This window comes from Liolophura sinensis, chromosome 6 (assembly GCF_032854445.1).
Source record: "Liolophura sinensis isolate JHLJ2023 chromosome 6, CUHK_Ljap_v2, whole genome shotgun sequence".
NCBI lineage: Eukaryota > Metazoa > Mollusca > Polyplacophora > Chitonida > Chitonidae > Liolophura > Liolophura sinensis.
This window is the reverse complement of record NC_088300.1, coordinates 5,185,138-5,203,969: the sequence shown is the minus strand read 5'-3', so window position 1 is coordinate 5,203,969 and position 18,832 is coordinate 5,185,138. Positions and strand designations below refer to the sequence as shown.

The 18,832-nt window shown below is 39.9% G+C and overlaps 1 protein-coding gene across 1 annotated transcript; it reads left to right on the top strand.

Annotated features, from left to right (window-relative positions):
- Positions 1–250: 250 nt before the first annotated feature.
- On the top strand, positions 251–18,832 carry LOC135467922 (saccharopine dehydrogenase-like oxidoreductase). Its single transcript, XM_064745851.1, has 12 exons — positions 251–671; positions 5,377–5,483; positions 6,611–6,691; positions 7,711–7,840; positions 8,652–8,701; positions 10,519–10,649; positions 12,787–12,904; positions 13,639–13,758; positions 14,990–15,046; positions 15,740–15,863; positions 16,558–16,639; positions 17,231–18,832. The coding sequence occupies exons 1-12, from the start codon at positions 473–475 to the stop codon at positions 17,322–17,324; spliced, it is 1,293 nt and encodes a 430-aa protein (XP_064601921.1). The 5' UTR covers positions 251–472; the 3' UTR covers positions 17,325–18,832.

Genomic DNA, 18,832 nt, shown 5'->3' with positions numbered 1-18,832 from the left:
CGTCGTTTTCGTCATTTTATAGCATATGTCAGCAACTCTTCACCTATCCTCTCCCCCGCACCTTCCATTCTCCCTGCAGAGACGATGATACACATCTGTACATGTTTTCCTCATTCGACAATTCATTTAGACATTGTCGCATTGTTTCACTTGTGAAACTTACTTTTGTACACGTCATACGAGGACAGTCTATTTCAAATGCAGGTAACTCATATGGAATGTGTGAATCGTGTTAAGCATCACTGAAGCGCATGCTTCAAGATTCCATGGCTGCGTTGTAGTCAGATGATGTTACTAAGCTTTGACAGTTATAACCACATTGCATAGCTAAGTCTTATCGTTGATAAACAAAAGAGTGGATACACCTCCTTACCCCCTGCATTGAATGGACTTGCCTCCTGAATTACACGCAAGTACTAGCTAGAAATAGCTCACTTCCATCAAAGCGAGGACCTAGCTCTCGACGAGAAAAATGGCAGAAGGCGAAGTGACGAGTTCAACCGTGGAGAAATACGACTTTGTAATATTTGGGGCTACTGGATTCACGGGTAAATATGTTGTAGAAGAGGTAGCTAGAATCGCGGATGAAGAGCCGGGGTTGACATGGGCCATCGCGGGTAGAAGCATGGAAAAGCTCCAGGCTGTCTTGGAAGCGGCGTCAAAACACACGGGTAAGTGTATTAAGTCTGCGGCGTGGTAACTGGGATAATCGGCACGTGTTCCGCATAATGTTATCGTATTGCAGACTGCCTAACAAAGATCGAATACATTTCAAGTATGACTGACATTGCATGAGATAACAAACATGTCAGCGGCCTTTCATGTCAGAGTGACATAACTCGAAGTGCTTACTACTCTTGTTTCTGTCTGCTGGCTGATACTTTGACCGCTGTACATGGATTAGTTACGACGACATGTCAGCGTGTTATTGACGTAGGCCTAGCCTACATGTACATTGTATTCTCCCAAGTGAATCCCCAAGCGCAGCGGTAGCCATGCACGACGTAATTAAACTAGGGTATGAAAAAATTGATGAATTCTTATTCAAAACAACTTTGCCCACAGTAGGTCAAGCTATTGCATATTATTGATACTATCTGTGTATTATGGACAGTGTAGTGTGGAGAATGCATGGATTTGCCTTGGTTTCACTGTATGTGGATTGTTATGAGATGGTGTCATTCTGGCCAGCATGCCTGTTGTAAGGCTAGTTCATTCATTATATATGGAATTACGCTCTCTTCTAACTTTTTGGATATAATTCATGTATTGTCGGGATGTCTTGTTAGATCTTGTGAATGTTTTTTTGAAGATGGGTTGGAGGGAATGGGGGGGGGGGGGGCAGGGAAGGGCATCCCAGCTGCAACCAGTTAATTATATGTTTGCATATGTGTGATCCGCTAGCAAAATTGTGATCAGTTCATTGCAGTTATGTACATGTATAATATGAATTACAATGAAGGAATAATGCATAGCACTTGATTTAGAGCACATGATCAAACAAAGGAGCTAATCAGAGCAGATGTCTAGGGTTATTCACCACTACTCACTGTCTCTATGTACACATAGATATGCTGGAATGTGGAGTAGGTGGATATCGCTATGGTAACAAGTCTCCTGCAAGTAGGTCACATAATAAAATATCAACCAGAGTGTTTGAATGTCAGCATTTCCAGAGGTTTCCTCTGTTATAAAATGTGCGTTATTGCTGAATGTTGGCCTAAAAACCCTCATGGCAGTAATCGTGATGAATATTGCTACATATTTACTATTTGTATACGTAACAACCTGGTATACTTATTTAAAAGAAAAAAAAAATGACAAATATACCATGCAGTGAGTAAACATATAATTATACAAGCAAGTTGACTTCAAGTTAAAAAAAGTTGACTGATGTTTTAAAAAAAAGGGGATAACCTGGAAGGATGTGACATCATGACTTGCATATCCAGCTGATTGTTAGGATTCTGTGTTAAAGCTTTTTTGCAAGTGTAATTCCTGTCAAATCTACTATCGTGCCAGTCCAGCTATTGCTGGCTTCCTCTCTGGTAATTCAAGGAAGCCTGCCAACATGCAAGTGAAATATTCTTAAGTATGGCATAAAACGCCCATCCAATATATAAATAGATCATATCCGATCATAGCCTAGCTATAAGTATAGTTAAACACCCCAATTTGCAGAAGTTTGTATTGTGTGAAAACAAGTGGACACAGAGTCAAGATGTGCAGCTACTTAAAACATGTCTCTGCATCTCTAACGGCACAACTAAGCTTTTCTGATGTGGAAGATGAATAATAGTAGTACACAGCAACATTAGTGAGAGGGTTTTGATTGTGAAGAATTGTCATAATTGTTAGTGGGTTTTTTATGTACATTTTTATAATAATACCAGTAGTTGAGAAAATGTTTGTCATGATTTACCTGTGGGTACCTGCTTCATAGTGTCAGCATAATGTGCCTGATTGGGGTGTCATGTCTGGTGTCTTCAGCATGCTTCAGTGGCGGCAGCATTTTGGCAGCTTGGACTTGTCTTTGCACAAGAAGACACAGCATATGTTCACACACCTAATGACCCCTGGCCATCATATGACTAAAAAATGGTTAAGTACGACGTTAAACTCCAAGCATACATACATATATACACACATTCATTGTATATAACTCGGATATAAAGAAAGTGAGAACATGTTCTAATGAAGCTATACACCACATTGTGTGTCATTGTCTGTGAGGACAGTCAGTAAGGAGGACTGTCACACACACACCCTGCTTGGGGTGGTATGCCAGGACTGAGATAAGGAGGGTCACATACAAAGCTGACTTTGGGTGAAGTGGGCTCCTGGACTTTCAGGTAGGGGATTGTCACACACATACAACCTATTTTGAGTTGGGTGGGCTCCTGAACTGTGAGAAAAGATGACTGTCACTCACACAGAGCCTGCTTGGGTGGGGTGGGCTCATGGACTGTGATAAAAGTGGACTGTCACTCACACACAGCCTGCTTGGGGTGGGGTGGACTGATGGACTGTCAGGCAAGGGGACTGTCACATACACACACAGTCTATTTGGGTTGGGGTGGGCTCATGAACAGTAGGGAAGGTGGACTGTGACACACACGGTCTACTTGGGGTGCAAGTTACACACACACACACAGTTTACTTGGGGGTGAGACGGGCTCATGGACTGCGGGGAAGGTGGACTGTGACACACACAGTCAGCTTGGGGTGGGGTGGGCTCGTGGACAGTGGGGAGGGTGGACTGTGACACACACGGTCTACTTGGGGTGGCATGAGCTCATGGACAGTGGGGAAGGTGGACTGTGACACACACAGTCTACTTGGGGTGGCATGGGCTCATGGACTGTTGGGAAGGTGGACTGTGACACAGTCTACTTGGGCTCATGGACAGTGGGGAAGCTGGACTGTGACATACACGGTCTACTTGGGGTGGGATGGGCTCATGGACTGTTGGGAAGGTGGACTGTGACACAGTCTACTTGGGCTCATGGACAGTGGGGAAGCTGGACTGTGACACACACGGTCTTCTGGGGGTGGGATGGGCTCATGGACACTGGGGAAGGTGAACTGTGACACAGTCTACTTGGGGTTGGATGGGCTCATGGACTGTGGGGAAGGTGGACTGTGACACACACAGTATACTTTGGTTGGGGTGGGCTCATGGACAGTGGGGAAGGTGGACTATGACACACAGTATACTTTGGCTGGGGTGGGCTCATGGACTGTGGATAAGAATTACTGTCATATACACTCAGCCTATCAACAACACATGTGTAAATAACATCTACATAGCCTGACATCATGCCCATGATGAATGAAAGCTGTGCGCTCAGTGTTCTGAACAGGCAGCCTCTGACACACCATATGGTCTAGCCATGTGGGATGTAGTGCTGCTTCAGTTAGACAGTCATACAGTCCTACAAGTCTGGTTAAATCTGACTCATCAAGTCAGTACAGCATGGGCTAATCAGGTCATATCTGGAGTAAATTAAGACAGCATCAGGATGACTAACTTAGTGCACGTTGTTGAGCCATAACTGACGTTGTGACAAAAAATACTTCGCTTACATACATGTACCACAGACATGTTATACCTTGTACACCTTGTGTGTACACTAGCTGTTTACACCTCTGCACAAGTAAAACTCACGGTCTAACCAAAAACTGCGCGCGCTTAATTTTATGCCAAATCACACCAGGCTCTTTAAACTTGTTATTTTGGCTAATAGCATGTTACATTCCCATACAGGTATGCTGTGTACATTTAGCAATATGAATTACTATGCAATGTAGCTCCATGTGATTAAAGATGTCATTGACCTTGAGTAGGAAATTTGTAAAGCCCTATTGTTCAATAAGAGATCGACAGCCCTTATTGGGCTGTGAATAGTAACAGTAATTAGTATGCACCGTCCGCAATTACATCGATATGCAAATTAAAAATCGAGGTAACAAATTATGACACCTATTTGCAGAAAAATACACAGGTAGTGAAATAAGACTGACTTACCTTGTTCATGTTGGAGACATAAGCACAAAATGAATCGTCCACACACTGTCAGACTGGAGCTGTATATCCGCCACTGTATAATGTATTGCATGATGAATTTAAAATGTGAGAAATGGAATGAAATAATAAATGATTTGGTTGCTATACCACATTGGCAGTAATTCAGCCATATCACATTGAAATGGAGAAAAATGTATATTCATGGATGGATCAGATACAATGCCATATGTATGGTTTAAACTAAGCACATGTACATACGTGTGGGTGTCAACACAGCTGAATGTTGGGGGATTACAACGCCCAGCAGATTGCTTTTTTTGATTGAATTTTAACATCTGCACTCAACTTGAGTAGGACAACACTGGCCAAACAGAATTCAAGGATAGCAGACGACCTTTCGTATATTTTCTGTGCCGTTAAACATTCCAGTTCCCATATTTATGAACTTGACTAAACCTTCTAAAAACTTGTCTGAACCATTACTGTGTTACTATGTCAAGGTCACCCCAGTATCACAATTGCATTACAGAACTGTTGAATTTGTATGTGTTTCATACAGCCTACATAAAGAAGACAGTGTGTGTGAAAGTCTATAACCAAATATGCAAGAGCTACATGTAACTACAAACACATCTAGTGATACAATGTGTGAGCAACCCTGGAGAATGAAACACACCAGTTTGTTCTGGATGTTCGATAAAGGCAGGACTGTATTACAGCCCTATGAACTAAATATATTACCTGTGTTGTATATTAATATATTGTCCACATATTATGAAGTCTGTATATTATGAAGTCTTCATGTTTTGGAGTTACTCACCTTATGATTGTTGCATTGTGTGTTTCAGAGAAGAACCTGTCCCAGGCCCCTATCCTGATTGCTGACATCAACAGTGAGCAGTCGCTGTTAGCCATGTGTAAGCAGGCCAGGGTGCTGCTCAACTGCGTTGGACCGGTCAGTAACACAAATAATGTATTTACACGGCAGATTTACCTCAAAAAAGCTTTTTGGAGGCTTTTAATGATTGTAAAATATTACTATTGGTGCTAAAACTCAGATTTTCCTGCCTTCCAAACAAACAGTAAAATAACATTTTAAGATGAGCAGAACTCTGAAACAGGAAACAGTGAGTGACTTTATCATGTTTGAAGATTTAAATCAAGTACAGCACATGCAACTATGTTTGCAATGTTGTATCTCAGTATAGAGTCTTATTTACTATAACAAAATATGTATTGCATAGTTGTATAAAAGTAAACATGTTCACACATGTTGTGAAATTTTTTTTATGACGGTGACAGTTACAAAATTTATTTGTATAAAAAGTATAATCTTGTAACACAACTACACTGTATGTCTTGTACCAGAAGTCCATTACCTAGAAGTATGCAACTTCCCTGTAGTCTCCACGGCACTTTACGCTCTTTTTTTGATCTCGAACACATTATGTGATGTATCTGCACAACCATGTACGTTTCTTTCTCTCTATTGCTCAGCAAACGTTTGGGAAAAGGCAGATGCATGATGAGTTCTAAAACCTGTTGTGTTGAAAAAAAATTACAACAACGGAAAGTTTTATAAAAGGACAGCAGTGTCTTTGATAGTAATTATTTAATAGTTGCTTGGATATATAAAAATAGTCAATGGGTTCTTAACTGCACAGTAACATTGATTAGGAAAATCATAGTTTTTAAGCACAGTGTTTCTGTTTCATGGTATGTCCAGTTCTTGTAGCTGCTGTTACAGTTAGATTTCCCACGATTCAGTTCATAATTTCCACCCAAGAAGCTGGCATATTTCTCCACCAGGTGGTGCAGGCTTCTACAGATGATGTAAAATGTGTGATGTACAGTGGAGACTAGCTATAGGGAAGTACGCTGATGATGGTTGTACTTTAGATGTAGAGACTATCCCATAGGTAGAACCATAGGTTCTGGCTGGCCTAATAGTGTTGGTGTCTATTTGCCACATGATCACATTATTATAGCATATTATTATATAGATCTGATAGCATGCTGCCTTTGCCCAAGGGCCCATCAGATGCACTACCTGTGGTGTCATCTGCCTTGTCTTTTTTTCAGTACCGTTTCTATGGCGATCAGGTGGTTCGTGCATGCATTGAGGCTGGGGCCAATCACATTGACATCAGTGGGGAGCCTCAGGTATGTTGGTGGGACCAGTCCACAGCGCTTGAATTGTAACATCCTGTATCTGATGGTCTGTCCTGAAGAAAACATTGTGTTTTTCTATTAAAGACACCTGCAGTAATGTTTGGAATATTCGGCAATATCACTAGGGTGTTGATCACACTGCACACATGTGACTCTTGTCACAATGTAAGTGGCCAGTTTGTGTCATTCTTAGCTGCAGACGGATGAGGTCGACTACACTTATAGAATCACAATGACAGATTGATAAGCTCTCTATAAACAGATGTGCAATTAAATATACTTAATTTAGGCCTGTTACAGGTGAATGTCAGCATGGATTACACATCTGTTATTCTCTTTGTTAATGGCGTAGTTAACTGAAGATATTTGAAAGATATACCCTAACTCTTTAACCCTTTCAACCACCTCTGTGACCAGTATCTTGAAATATTCTGAGGTAACTATGGGGTGTAGAGAAATAATCTCCACAGTTTGACAAAGCTTGCATCTTTAATGACACAAACAAACCATTTTCGTCTTATTTTCATAATAATTGTATGCATAACTATGAGTAAAAAAGTGTTTTAGGTCGATAAAGGCTAAACAAATAGCTACAAAGGACATGCAGAGTGTGTGTTGTAGATCATGTGCTGCTGCAGTTTTTCTGCACACAACTGCATGAGTCATACATACTATAGGTATTTGTACTCCTGCCAATATACATGTAAATGTTGGAGATTCCAGGCTAAACTAGTGTGGCCACATTCAAAAGACCATTATCTTTATACTAAAAAATCTCATGTCGTGAAAAAGCCAAAGCAATGCAGGCATTGTAAAATGGATTTTTCAGATTCCTAAAATTGAGGTTTTTTTAATATTCCAAAGCCAAAACAACACATTAATGTGTTGTAACCATGGATATATATGTATATATATATACATGTATAAACATAGGCCTCCGTTTTGTAACTAAAAGAAAGTCCAGAATATTAAATTCCAAACAGTCATGTACATTCTTTTTGTTTTTGCAGTTTCTGGAAAAGACACAGTTGCTGTACAATGGCAAAGCGAAGGAAGTGGGCGTGTACATGGTGGGAGCGTGCGGCTTTGACAGTATCCCTGCAGACATGGGAACAGTCTACACACAGCAGAAGTTTGAAGGTAATTTCATCAATCTGCACAGACATTTCTAGTGTCAACTTATTTGCAATATTTTTTCAGAAGTATGGTATTATGCAGGTCTTCTTGTCCATGTAATCATGTCAGTAGTTTTTTGTTGTTAATTATTTTAAATTTCATAGAGTTTTGAGCAGATTACTTGTGTACATTTGAGTATAATTTCTTACCCGGCTTGAATTATTTTCAAAAGTGTATTAACCCCAGCTCCTCACTTATGCATGTTTGATCCAGTTTATCATGGCGTATGTTGTATACTTTATGTTTATCAGAATACATGCAACTTGTTAACTATCACTGTTGCTTTCAGTCAGGAGGTATGTCAGGTAATATTCCAGGTGTAGTGGAATCCCGTGGGCTTATCGGGATTACCATTATCCAAGTAATGAAATACTGAGTGTGACATAAAACACTAGTCAAATTAACATGCAAAGTAGAGAATAAAATTAAGCACTTAAAATTTATTGATCAAACTCAGCCCCTTGAAAGAGTTAAATTTTTTCGTCGTGTCGAACTTTCTATCTGCAATATTGTCTCTGGTTTCCTCGCTTGGTACTCAGGGGCTACTTTCACAAACTTTGTTAGCCATATTTCTCCTAACATTTTTGGTAAAAGACGTCTGGATTATAGCGTCATAAGGCAACATCATTTACAAAAAAAGTTACAAAAGTTGAGAGCTTAGAATTGTCTGTATAATGTGACTGGGTGGGACTTGCCACAAGAAGACACAATGTACACACACCTAATGACTCCTCATCACCATAGGCATACATACATACATGTTTCTGGTTTCTAGGGGATCTGAATCATGTGGAGAGTTTTGTGAACATCCATTCTGGACCAGAGGTGAGATGCACACACTTTGTCTACACACATCTCTCTGCATTTTTTTATTATTTTAAGTCAGCCTTTTTTTAATTACTGTTGATACAATATGTATACTTTAACTTTTTTTTTTAGTAGTGGTAAATATGTTTTTAATATTGATGCTTCTTGGGGCCTCCGTGGCTCAGTCGGTTAGCGCAGCGTAATGACCCAGGAGCCTCTCACCAATGCGGTCGCTGTGAGTTCAAGTTCAGCTCATGCTGGCTTCCCCTCCGGCCGTAAGTGGGAAGGTCTGCCAGCAACCTGTGGATGGTTGTTGGTTTCCCCCGGGCTGTGCCTGGTTTCCACCCACCATAATGCTGGCCGCCGTCGTATAAGTGAAATATTCTTGAGTACGGCGTAAAACACCAATCAAATAAATAAATCAAATTGATGCTTCTTGTTCCAAAATTTTGTGTCACACTATTAATATACAGTTTTCAGGGCTGCGGTCAGGTTTTGGTAATGGAACAAACGATTGTCCATGTCCAAATGTTTGTCCATCAGCAGTGTTGGTGGTACGAGTCTCCATGCTATACCCACCATCAGCAGTGTTGGTGTGAGTCTCCATGCTATACCCACCATCAGCGGTGTTGGTGGTACGAGTCTCCATGCTAAAGCCACCATCAGCAGTGTTGGTGGTACGAGTCTCCATGCTATACCCACCATCAGCAGTGTTGGTGTGAGTCTCCATGCTATACCTACCATCAGCAGTGTTGGTGGTGTGAGTCTCCATGCTATACCCACCATCAGCAGTGTTGGTGGTGTGAGTCTCCATGCTATACCTACCATCAGCAGTGTTGGTGGTGTGAGTCTCCATGCTATACCCACCATCAGCAGTGTTGGTGGTACGAGTCTCCATGCTATACCCACCATCAGCAATGTTGGTGGTACAAGTCCCCATGCTATACCCACCATCAGCTGTGTTGGTGGTGTGAGTCTCCATGCTATACCCACCATCAGCAGTGTTGGTGGTACGAGTCTCCATGCTATACCCACCATCAGCAGTGTTGGTGGTGTGAGTCTCCATGCTATACCCACCATCAGCAGTGTTGGTGGTGTGAGTCTCCATGCTATACCCACCATCAGCAGTGTTGGTGGTACGAGTCTCCATGCTATACCCACCATCAGCAGTGTTGGTGTGAGTCTCCATGCCATACCCACCATCAGCAGTGTTGGTGTGAGTCTCCATGCTATACCCACCATCAGCAGTGTTGGTGGTATGAGTCTCCATGCTATACCCACCATCAGCAGTGTTGGTGGTGTGAGTCACCATGCCATACCCACCATCAGCAATGTTGGTGGTACGAGTCTCCATGCTATACCCACCATCAGCGGTGTTGGTGGTGTGAGTCTCCATGCTATACCCACCATCAGCAGTGTTGGTGGTACGAGTCTCCATGCCATACCCACCATCAGCAGTGTTGGTGTGAGTCTCCATGCCATACCCACCATCAGCAATGTTGGTGGTGCGAGTCTCCATGCTATACCCACCATCAGCAGTGTTGGTGTGAGTCTCCATGCTATACCCACCATCAGCTGTGTTGGTGGTATGAGTCTCCATTGCTATACACACCATCAGCAGTGTTGGTGTGAGTCTCCATGCTATGCCCACCATCAGCAGTGTTGGTGGTCTGAGTCTCCATGCAGCAACCTCTTAACTTTATGAAGTTTTTCATTTGAGAGCCAACAGAAAACAAGTCCGATCTATTGTTATCATGCTTCCAGGTAGGCTAAAAACAGTGTGTAGGCATGGCAGTTATTAGGCTACTATCCATAAAGATTGTTTCTCTTTACAGGGAATAGCCGGACATTTTGCAACATTTGAGTCAGCTGTCCATGGATTTGCTCATGCATCTGAATTGAAAGATTTGCGGAAACAGCTCCACCCAACACCAGTCCCAAGGAGCAATCACAAGATGCCCAAAAGGTAGCATTAAGTATAAAGTCGATGATGTTGATAGTGAATGCTTTTACTTATAACTAGCCATGTCACTGTCATTTATTTGTCAGATTGACTTATTTTGCTACCAGATGTAAAAAGATGGCATCTCCAATTTTTAAATCCTATCGGATATTGACAATATGGAGGCACCATCTGACTATCGTTTGCAGAACATCCTGTGACATGTGTCATTGTCTAATGTAGATACTTCATTGAATACTCCATTATGTTTTTGATGTCGACTTCTGTTATCTTATATGGACTATTCTTCTCTGTAAAACTTCCGTGAATTATCCTCCTCTATTAGGGTCTATAGTTGAATGTTCCATTATACTCTGAAGACGGCCCATGGACGGCTTTATTAGGTCTATAGTTGAGTGTTCCATTATACTCTGAAGACGGCCCATGGACGGCTTTATTAGGTCTATAGTTGAGTGTTCCATTATACTCTGAAGACGGCCCATGGACGGCTTTATTAGGTCTATAGTTGAGTGTTCCATTATACTCTGAAGACGGCCCATGGACGGCTTTATTAGATCTATAGTTGAGTGTTCCATTATACTCTGAAGACGGCCCATGGACGGCTTTATTAGGTCTATAGTTGAGTGTTCCATTATACTCTGAAGACGGCCCATGGACGGCTTTATTAGGTCTATAGTTGAATGTTCCATGATACTCTGAAGACGGCCCATGGACGGCTTTATTAGGTCTATAGTGAGTGTTCCATTATACTCTGAAGACGGCCATGGACGGCTTTATTAGGTCTATAGTTGAGTGTTCCATTATACTCTGAAGACGGCCCATGGACGGCTTTATTAGGTCTATAGTTGAATGTTCCATGATACTCTGAAGACGGCCCATGGACGGCTTTATTCGGTGGATAGTTGAGTGTTCCATTATTCTCTGAAGACGGCCCATGGACGGCTTTATTAGGTGGATAGTTGAATGTTCCATGATACTCTGAAGACAGCCCATGGACGGCTTTATTACCATTGTACAAGGATTGTTCTCTTATGTTGTTTTTAATATTCCCATTGACTGCTACAGTAGCCTCTACAAATCCTCAGTGTCATCTCCCATTGTCATCTGCATATCCTCAGTGTACTGCTCCATTATACCCAACAGATTCTCAGTGAACTGCTCTGTTATTCCCAACAGATTCTCAGTGTACTGCTCCATTATCCTCTGCAGGGTCTCAGTGGACTGTTCATGGGTTTCCTTGGGCTCTCCCCGGTTTCCAGGTCGCTATCGAATATGGCGTAAAACACTAACCAAATAAAAAACCAAACCAAAACCTTGTCATCAGCAGACCCTCAATGGACCTGTCCATTATTCTCTGTAGACACTCAGTGACTGCTCCATTATGTTCTTCAGTCCGTCAGTGAAATGTTCAGTTGTCTTCTACAGACCCTCAGTGGACTGTTCCACTATTTTCTGCAGATTCTCAATGGGCTATTCCATTATCCTCTGCAAACACTCTATCGAATGTATAATTCCGGTTATCCTGAGATTATTCTGACATTCGGTTTGGCAAAAGGTTGTTTGGCAATGGATAGCCCACACCAACATCAGAGAACACTCCATTTGAAAACCAGATGTAGTTACCTGCCCTTGCCAAATATGACTAGGCTGTCGGCAGAGCCATTCGCTTTGAACATCACCAAGGAATCTCGGACCCATGCGGCCTAGGAAATAACAAATTGATGTTGTGCTTAAGATAAATCGACAGACGAAACAATATTTAACATAACTGTCTGCAAACTGAAGGCCGTGGAGACGAAATTGCTAGATAATTTTTGTCTCAAACACTGTGACACACTGCCACAGCAACTGCATCAGAAGTGCTCTCTGATGTTGGTTTGGGACTAACCTTGGCCAAACACAATTTTGCCAAACATAACATCTGAGCAATCTCCAACAAAATTCTGGTGTCTTGTTCAGATTTGGACTTCGGATGATATTCTGTTCGAGTGCATTTCTTTGAAGTAGTGATATTCTGTACAGAGGTTGATATGGATCCCAATGCTGCTTGAATTAGCTCTTAACCGTCCAGTCATGATGTCCATAATCATTTGTAAATCTCAGCCTGTGGTCAGGATTTGCATTTCATTTTTTTCTGTAGATCGACGATATTTGAAAGCAAGGAGGCTAACAGTCATTGTGTGCCATTTCCTGGCAGTGACCGGTCCGTGGTCAATCGTTCACAGAGATACTTCTATGAGAAGAAGAAGCTAAGGCCTGTAAGTTGGCCACATTACAGGCTGACAGAATCTATTCTGACTGACTGATGGGGAGGATAATCCTTGGTTAATGTTACAGTATTGCTGAAAATTGAGTACACATTAGTAACTGATGTTGTAAGTTGATGTAGATTTAGTGGTTGTTAATGCAGCAGTGGCCTACATACCTGTATTTATAGTAATTATGACTGTCTGTGTTACTGACCAACCAAAAGAACTCTTTTCTCTTTTACTCCTATTTTGCTCATGATATCTGTATTTTTCTACTCAGGACATATGCCATGTGTATGTTGCTGATGATATCTGTGTTTCATACTCTGGACATATGTGATGTGTATGTTGCTGATGATATCTGTGTTTCCTACTCAGGACATATACGATGTGTATGTTGCTGATGATATCTGTGTTTCCTACGCAGGACATATACGATGTGTATGTTTCTGATGATATCTGTGTTTCCTACTCAGGACATATATGATGTGTATGTTGCTGATGATATCTGTGTTTCCTACTCAGGACATATACGATGTGTATGTTGCTGATGATATCTGTGTTTCCTACGCAGGACATATACGATGTGTATGTTTCTGATGATATCTGTGTTTCCTACTCAGGACATATGTGATGTGTATGTTGCTGATGATATCTGTGTTTCCTACTCAGGACATATGTGATGTGTATGTTTCTGATGATATCTGTGTTTCCTACTCAGGACATATGTGATATGATTTCAGGTGCAATTCAATGCATACTTCTGCAGACCGAGCTACTGGAGTGCTGTGCTGACGGTCATCGCAGGAGTTATCTTTGGTGTTTTTGCCTCCTTCAGCCTTGGTAGAACTCTGCTTCTAAAGGTTAGCTTCTGTGGCTGAAGAGCTTTTCCGAGTCATGTCCCATTAATCAATCTGTTTTAGTTTGGACACTTCTGCAGAAAATAAAATCAGGAAATATTTTCTTCTGTCCAAATTCTAACTGGTCCTGGTATAACATGGTACTTTAATAGTGAAGCAGATATAATGGTGCAAAATAGCTATGGTTGAACCCTTTTATATAGTTTACAGCTGTTGCCTAAAATAGAAATAGATCAGTTGTGTATTAAAGCTGGTATGATAAATCTACACCTGTGAAAGAAGCTTCATAATTAAATTCTGTTAAGTGATAGAAAAGTAACCATGCAGTGTGATAAATTCTGTTAAGTGATAGAAAAGTAACCATGCAGTGTGATAAATTCTGTTAAGTGATAGAAAAGTAACCATGCAGTGTGATAAATTCTGTTAAGTGATAGAAAAGTAACCATGCAGTGTGATAAATTCTGTTAAGTGATAGAAAAGTAACCATGCAGTGTGATAAATTCTGTCAAGTGATAGAAAAGTAACCATGCAGTGTGATAAATTCTTTATTTTACCAAAGGGATTAGTGTATGTGATCATGATGTCTCCGCCCTTGGCCTCTCTGAATGAAGTGATTGCAATATAAGTGAAACCGCTTTAGGGAAATATTTCATATCTGGTGTGCAGGCTCATATTGGCCTGCTCTCAAATATAACTGAAAATGCTTCAGAGATTGATTTCATGATTGGCATCTAGGTTCATAGTGAAGTGAAGTGGGGTCCTATATAACCTGGGGCTGTTTCAATCAAATTCCAACTTTCCATGGCTGCTCACTGGAAATAAAGGGTTTCAATGAAGTGATTGCAGTGCAATCAAACTTCTTCAAGAAGCTATTTCAAATTTGGTATGTGGTTTCATGTTGAGGTGAACTAGGTTCCACTTTGAATTAAAACTTTTGATCAAATTTCTGGTTTTAATAGCAATGGACTGAAAAAAAATCCAGTTTGAGCAATGCGAATACAATAAAATTCATACGGTTTTACACTGGGATTTAAATTTAAAACTAGTGGGGATAAAGCACTTTCATTTTCAACTGAGTCACATTTTTGGTTTCTATAACAGCCCACTGAAAACTGATGACGAGTTACCTGAATTTTCCACATAATAAACTGTTTCAACTGCCAAGGGGATTGTGTGGGTGTGTCACTCACTTCTGAATAGATTCTTATGGATTTTGTTTTCTTTTGTCTTGCAGTTTCCAAGTTTGTTCTCTTTTGGGATTTTCAGTCATCAAGGGCCAACAAAAAAGCAGGTAATTTCATCTCAAACATTTTCATTTCCACTGACAAGCTTCACAAAGTAGAGTATTGTGGTAACTGCAACAAAAGATACAAGGAGATGCATGATTCAATATTTCGGTTTTATTTAAACCTTTTCAAGAATGAAGTGTTGAATCATGCCTTATTTCTTTTGTTGGAGTTACCACAATATTCTACTTTGTCTCAAACAAACATACACTGTTTGAACATGATAGAATGAAGGTTCTGATTTACAAATTATAGTGTTAAAGAAAACATTATCGAATACCTGTCCGAAGAATATGTTTATATTCAGGTAATGTATTGATCATGCATAACTTTTTTTCCCCGAACTGAAAGATTTTCCTAAATTGGAACTGGTCATCAGTAGAATCATGACTTACCAACCATGGCCCCCTTTTCAAAAGATCATGGTGGTGTCGGGCAAAACTATGTGTTTCAGGTAGATCAGAACAAATAATGTTACATTTATCATATTGCAATCACAATTTTATCACGTGTTAATTTCTTAACAGAATCTGGACTGAATAAAGTTTGAATCAACTGGTAGATCTTGGGACTTATTGCTGGATAACAAGTCTTCAGATCTGATGACATTGTCTCATGGCACAGATATCAACAAGCACTCTGGTATCTAATTTCCCTATGCCTGTTAACCTCATATCCTGAATGATTATGATTGACAGATTGATGGAACAACATTCTCCATGACATTTGTGGGGGAGGGGTTCAGTAAGGAGATCTCTGACCCCGATGTTCAGCATGAGGAAGCCCCAGACAAGAGGATAGTCACTAAGGTGGTGGGCCCAGGTAAGATAGTCACAACCTAGATCCTGACTCTTCTGATGCCTAGCTGTTGTTTTCATGTCTCACAGCTCAAGTCATCTCTCATCGTCACATGGGCAGAGGACATATTTGACAACAGAGAAATTCTAAATCTTGCATTATTTATGTACTTTGTTTCTGAGAACAGTAAGAAGTCTACATGCTTTGATTACAGTTTCAGCTTACATTATTCACCTGTGGGCAGTAACAATCAGGGTTAAGACAGGAAACAATTTCAAAATCAATTAGTGTATAGCTAAACGTGCAACACTGACTCTCAGTAAGTGTATAACTAAATGTATAACACTGATAAGCAATTAGTGTATAACTAAATGTGCAACATTGACTCTCAGTAAGTGTATAATTAAATGTATAACACTGATAAGCAATTAGTGTATAACTAAATGTGCAACGCTGACTCTCAGTAAGTGTATAACTAAATGTATAACACTGATAAGCAATTAGTGTATAACTAAATGTGCAACGCTGACTCTCAGTAAGTTTATAACTAAATGTATAACACTGATAAGCAATTAGTGTATAACTAAATGTGCAACGCTGACTCTCAGTAAGTTTATAACTAAATGTATAACACACCACAATTAGTGCATTATCTAAATGTATAACACTGACTCCCAGTGAGTGTATGACACATGATGAGTGTTATCTGTTTGAACAGAGCCAGGATATGTCACCACTCCAATTTGTATGGTACAGGCTGGCCTGGTTCTTCTGAAGGAGAAGAATAAACTACCATCTGGGTTAGTATGCAGCATTTACATCTGTCTTTCTCTAGCAATATACTTCAGTTTGTTTCATTTTATATTTATATCAAAGCATCCTTTAAATTAACTACGGGTACATGTTAAACACAACGTTAAACCTCAAGCATTCATACATATTTATTTATGTATACACATACTATATGTACATTGATGAAGTTTGGGTGAGGTATGTCTTGTTGTTGATGCATTTTTTAAATACCCGTAGGGCAAGATGAGATATATGCAATGGCTGTAACATTTGTGTTTTTTATAAGCTTTCTTATGTGAACCCTCTACAGCTCTGCTATACTTTGGAGGTGGAGGTGGAGATGGAGATGGAACTAGTGTTAGCATAGCCTTGGTTGTGAATGTACCATGAGTTGTAGTTAATTGTGTGGTGTTGACATGTGAGAGAAGAATTACGGATGACAATGATGTGTTTGTTTAAACATTTGTTTCAAGCTTTTGTAGGAATTTGTAATACCTTAGATATCTCATGCTGTAACAATGGATATGTCTGGTTTTTTTATAGTTTAATTTGTTTATGATATACATGAATGAATAATGTTTTATTTTTCTACTTCTCAGTGGTGGAGTCTTCAGCCCAGGTGCTGCCTTTGCTGAGACGACTTTGATTGAGCGACTTGACAAACACAATGTGAAATTCCAAACTGTGGAATGATTGTGTTGACCGCGGGTCACGAGAGTCTTGTTTTAGCATTATATATCTCGTACTGACAAAGTTGTTAATTCATCTTTGTATCCTAGGTAGTTTAATATGATTGCACCTTCTATTCAGCACACTTATATATAGACACAGGTAACAAGCACTGGAGATGTTACAACTATTCTTGAGCTGCTTTATGCTTTCCAAAAGTTTGAGCTGGATATTAAAACTTTCTGTGTGAAATTTCTCATTAGGCTTACAGTGAATGTGCTAAGTGTAAATGAGATCATGCAGTGTACTTTGCAGAAGTAAGATTGTGTTTCACGTCTGGCTGTTTGCGGAATTCTTGCTAAGCATGTCTTGTGTTGACCAAAGTTTTTGTTATGTTAAGCTAAAATATGAGCTATAACTAGTAGATATAGTTTGATACTGTGCATCAAAAAGTTAATTAGTGTTCTAAACAAATTTTAAAATTTCCACATAATTCTGTGATGGAAACACTGTTTTTACGTTTTGTTGCTTATAAGTTTTATTTGTCCAGTGTTAGTGTGTTTGTGCTGTGGTGTTTAAGCTATTTGGGGATCAAAAACAAAGTGTTCTTTGTACATTTTTATGCACCTTGTATGGTTCAAATCTAATATATCAGCTTTGTGCAAAGTGCCTTTTCTAGTTTGTAAAACAAATTAATTGTAGTGTTTTAGTGAATTTAACTTAAAATATTAAGCTCACCTTAATTTATTCTTCTATGAATGTTCTTTGTTATGTTGTCATATTGTTCTGTTTCATGCCTCAGTGTATCACTACTAGAACTTTTCTGTCATACTGTTATGCTAATTTCAGAAACCTTATGGTATAAGTACATGTACTTGTTATGATAAATGGGAAAAACATTGTGATTAATGTGATATCCCTATATCTGTGATGGGAGGGGACCAGCTTGTGGGGTTATGAATTGCCCCAGTAATTTGTGGTCATGCCTGATTTCAGGCCAGCTTTAACAGCGTGACATGATATTCTATCAAATTATCCTCCAGACTTCTGGGTGAATTTGTTTGTTCCATACCCAACCTCCCCTGTTCATCCCGCCTCCCTGGGCCCAGGGGCAAGTTCCATGAAACATACCGGTACTTAGATAAGCTTTTAACCACTGTGACAAAGTCTGCCATAGAGATATGAATTGCAGTTAGCTAAGAGCTGCTTAGCCCTTACATTGTAAGTATGCTTCATGACTGACCCCATGACCTACACATTTACAACTACTATGTTACCTTGTTTTCACAGTGGCATTGTGGACCATATATTTGGACTCAATAACCGTTGGATGTTTTAAATTTAGAATCCTATTTATTTAACAGTTTGCATCAATATCAAAATTCCTAAAAATGAGAAATTTCAGGGGGTATTTTTCTTTCAAAAAATATCAAATAATGTAACCTGTAATTTGTAAACCTTTCAGTCTGTATAAAATCAAGTGCCTGGTTTCGTGAAAATTGGATTTTATGTTCTAGAACCCTTTTATGCTA